Genomic DNA, 2,892 nt, shown 5'->3' on the forward strand with positions numbered 1-2,892 from the left:
CTGAGAGTAATTCCTGCCTGAAAGGAAGGTCACTTAAACTGGCTCTGCAACTCACTCCTGATCTGCAAAGCCAGGATCGTGTCATTATCCCTACCCCGCAGATCATGACCAAAAGTTACATAAAGACAGGCTTGTGTGTTCTGAGGGTAAACAGTACCTAGGAGCACCTCGGAACAGCTACCACAGGCTTTGTCGGGCTTAACCTCTGCCTGGGGTTGATTTCCTCCTGGGTTTTGAGGACATTCCTAAGTTATTAACTTAGCCTGCAACTTGGAGCAGTTGCTTATGTACTGCCTTTTCCTTCAAAGCATTTCATAGGGGAGCTGAGCTTGTCTCGGGGTCCAGGTGCCCTCTGTGAAGAGCAGCCATTAGCCGTACGGGGATTTTAAATGAGCTGAACCCAACAACGCATTTGAGGATGGTATTTCTAAATGCAAACTGTACCACAGATCAGATGTGCCTATGTTTAAATTATCGTTCCTCATCCCAATGATAACAGTTTTAGAGCACTCCGCTCTTACCAAATGAACTACTGATTCAGTAGTAGAGAGGTGCATCTTCTAAATCGTCCTGTCCTCCTGTGCCGTGGGAGGGTTACACAGCAACACTGTCTGACTTTGGTTAGTTTTGAGATTTCAAGAACTGATTACCTCTATTACCCCTTTTTACAAAGTAACTCACGTGGAAGTGAATCTTCAGAGCCTACAAGGCAATTTTAGATGCTTAATGAACTGTTTTGTTCCTCTGTGTTTAAATGGAGATCTCCATTTACACTTGGGTTTAAATCTTTGCCTCACAGGATTCAGATGACAGGTACCATCTTACAAAAAGAGAGCTGGAGAAAACCCTCTCTCTTCCAGGAACAGCCTGTTCCCTTCTGTTGTCTGATGAAGAAGAACTATTCCTAAGAAATAATATTCCAACTACGTAAGTTTTAGGGAGAAAAGTCCTTTCACAACAGCAGCATGTGCCCCTGGCAGTTTAATAATGTAGCTTCATATTGCACAGTACTCCTGCAGTTCTTCCTTCCGCTGAGAAATGGTTCCGGAACTGGCAGTCAGCAGAAGTCAAAGAGTGCAGAGATTGCCCATTACTGGTAGCCAGGAAGGGGTAACTTCTGCCCTTCCTTTGCTTCAAAAAAGGTGTAAGAGAGGGTGATCAAATTAACTTTGGCCATCTTAGGGTCCTCTGCAAATTCTGGGTCAATGTAGAAAAACACAGGCATGTCCACTTCCTCTTGAGGATTTAGTCGCTGTTCTTCAAAACAAAAACACTGGGGGGGGGAGCAGAAAAAAGAAGAGACAATTGCTGTGATAAATGTTACCTCTGCCAACATGAGAGAAGGCTTTATCTTTTAAAATACATTCCCTGTACATCCTTAAAATCCTGGGAAGACTCAACGCATGGACAAGATGACAGCAAATTCTGTTCCTTTTGTGTTACAGGAGGAAAGAAAGCTGCTTTTTATGAAGTGTCCAGATGTGCAAACTGGCCAGGCTGGCTCACACCAGTGCCGCTGCCCTCAGAGTCAGTGCCACTGTCATACATGTTGGAGCCACTCCCACTGGCCCCGTACCGCAGCCTGGGATAAGGCAGTAAGGCCAAGAACGACTTGATACACTGTCACTTGAAAAAAACTGCGGTGTTCTCTTAAAGGGTTGGCATACAAAGAACAGCATCCAGGAGGAAAAGGAGGAAAAGGAGGAAAAGTTCATTTATGGATAATAACTCTTATTCATGTAAAGGAGAACGTAATCTTTGAGGTGTTAACTTACTTGTATTTTATTGAAATACTGTCCTGCTTCAAAGGGTATCACGTTGTAGGTAGAGATTCCAATTATTGGTTTGTCAGTAGGATTTTTCGCTTTATAAAAGGCCAGCGCCGTCTCTCCTGGTACCACCTGTGTAAAGCAATCACGTGGTGATTTTTAATCCACTGCAGCCCTCCACCCCCCTCTCATATGTTTTGCTTACAGACAATTGACCTCCACTCAAAATGAGAAGCATCAGTGATGTTAAATGTGTGCATTTTTCACCTTAACCAGTATACCACTGACCTTCTATTCTTCTTCCCAGTTTAGCAGCACACAGAGCTGTTGTAATATGCAGATTTACATTTGGTGTACATTAATTTTTGAGGTTATTGTTCTTTCAGTGCTAGACAAAAACCCATTAAGAACATGACTCCTTTGCTAATGAACCAATTTTAAACAGTAACCTTAGATTAGAATGTTCCCTCCTTTAAACACAGGAATAGCCCTACAACAATAGGGCCAAGAAGTATTGGGGGAAAGTCTGGCAGCCCTCTCCAGGTGTATATAAACATACTTTAGATAGATGTCTTGAAGGTACCTTGACGAGGGGGTAGGGGAGCAACTATACTTGAACGCCAGGTAAGAGGGGACAGAAGTTCTGCCCTGTGACAGAAGAAGCCATCGGCCCAGCCTCGCCCCCCTGCACCGACCACAACGTTCTTCAGCGGAGGGTAAAGCGCCCTGCCGTGACGTGCCCCGAGCTGCGCGTTTTTCCGTATCAGGGCCCAAACAAACACGCAGATCGATGGATCTGCCGGACCGGCATGCGAGGTGACAAAAACGTCAACAGCAAAACCTGTGGCTTTCAGCCCAGGTGTGCGCGGTTCTGCGCGCGGCTGAAAACGCGGCACTCACGAAGATCTCGCTCTGCTGCGGTTTGAAGTTCCACTGGATGCTGGCATGAACGTCCGCGTTGAAGGTGACCCTGATGACGCGGTCTCGCACCGGCTCCATGCTCTCGATCTGCTCCGAGCTCTGCCCCGCGCCCGTGGTTCCGCCTAGGCCCGTCGCCTGACAGGGAGGAAAGGGGTGAGTGACCGGCGCCGGCCCGCGCTCCGTCCTCCTCCGCGGGTGGGAC

At 46.9% G+C, this 2,892-nt stretch overlaps 1 protein-coding gene across 1 annotated transcript; it reads right to left on the reverse strand.

The window, feature by feature from the left end:
• Nucleotides 1–1,090: 1,090 nt before the first annotated feature.
• Nucleotides 1,091–2,825, reverse strand: LOC104499508 (cytochrome c oxidase assembly protein COX11, mitochondrial; the record flags this gene model as incomplete). The annotated part of the gene is made up of 3 exons (XM_010143018.1): nt 1,091–1,273; nt 1,776–1,901; nt 2,670–2,825. Coding segments are annotated over 3 exons (465 nt in total), but the record flags the coding sequence as incomplete, so codon positions are not given.
• Nucleotides 2,826–2,892: the final 67 nt, after the last annotated feature.

The sequence above is a fragment of the Buceros rhinoceros genome, unplaced genomic scaffold, assembly GCF_000710305.1.
Source record: "Buceros rhinoceros silvestris isolate BGI_N320 unplaced genomic scaffold, ASM71030v1 scaffold34239, whole genome shotgun sequence".
NCBI lineage: Eukaryota > Metazoa > Chordata > Aves > Bucerotiformes > Bucerotidae > Buceros > Buceros rhinoceros.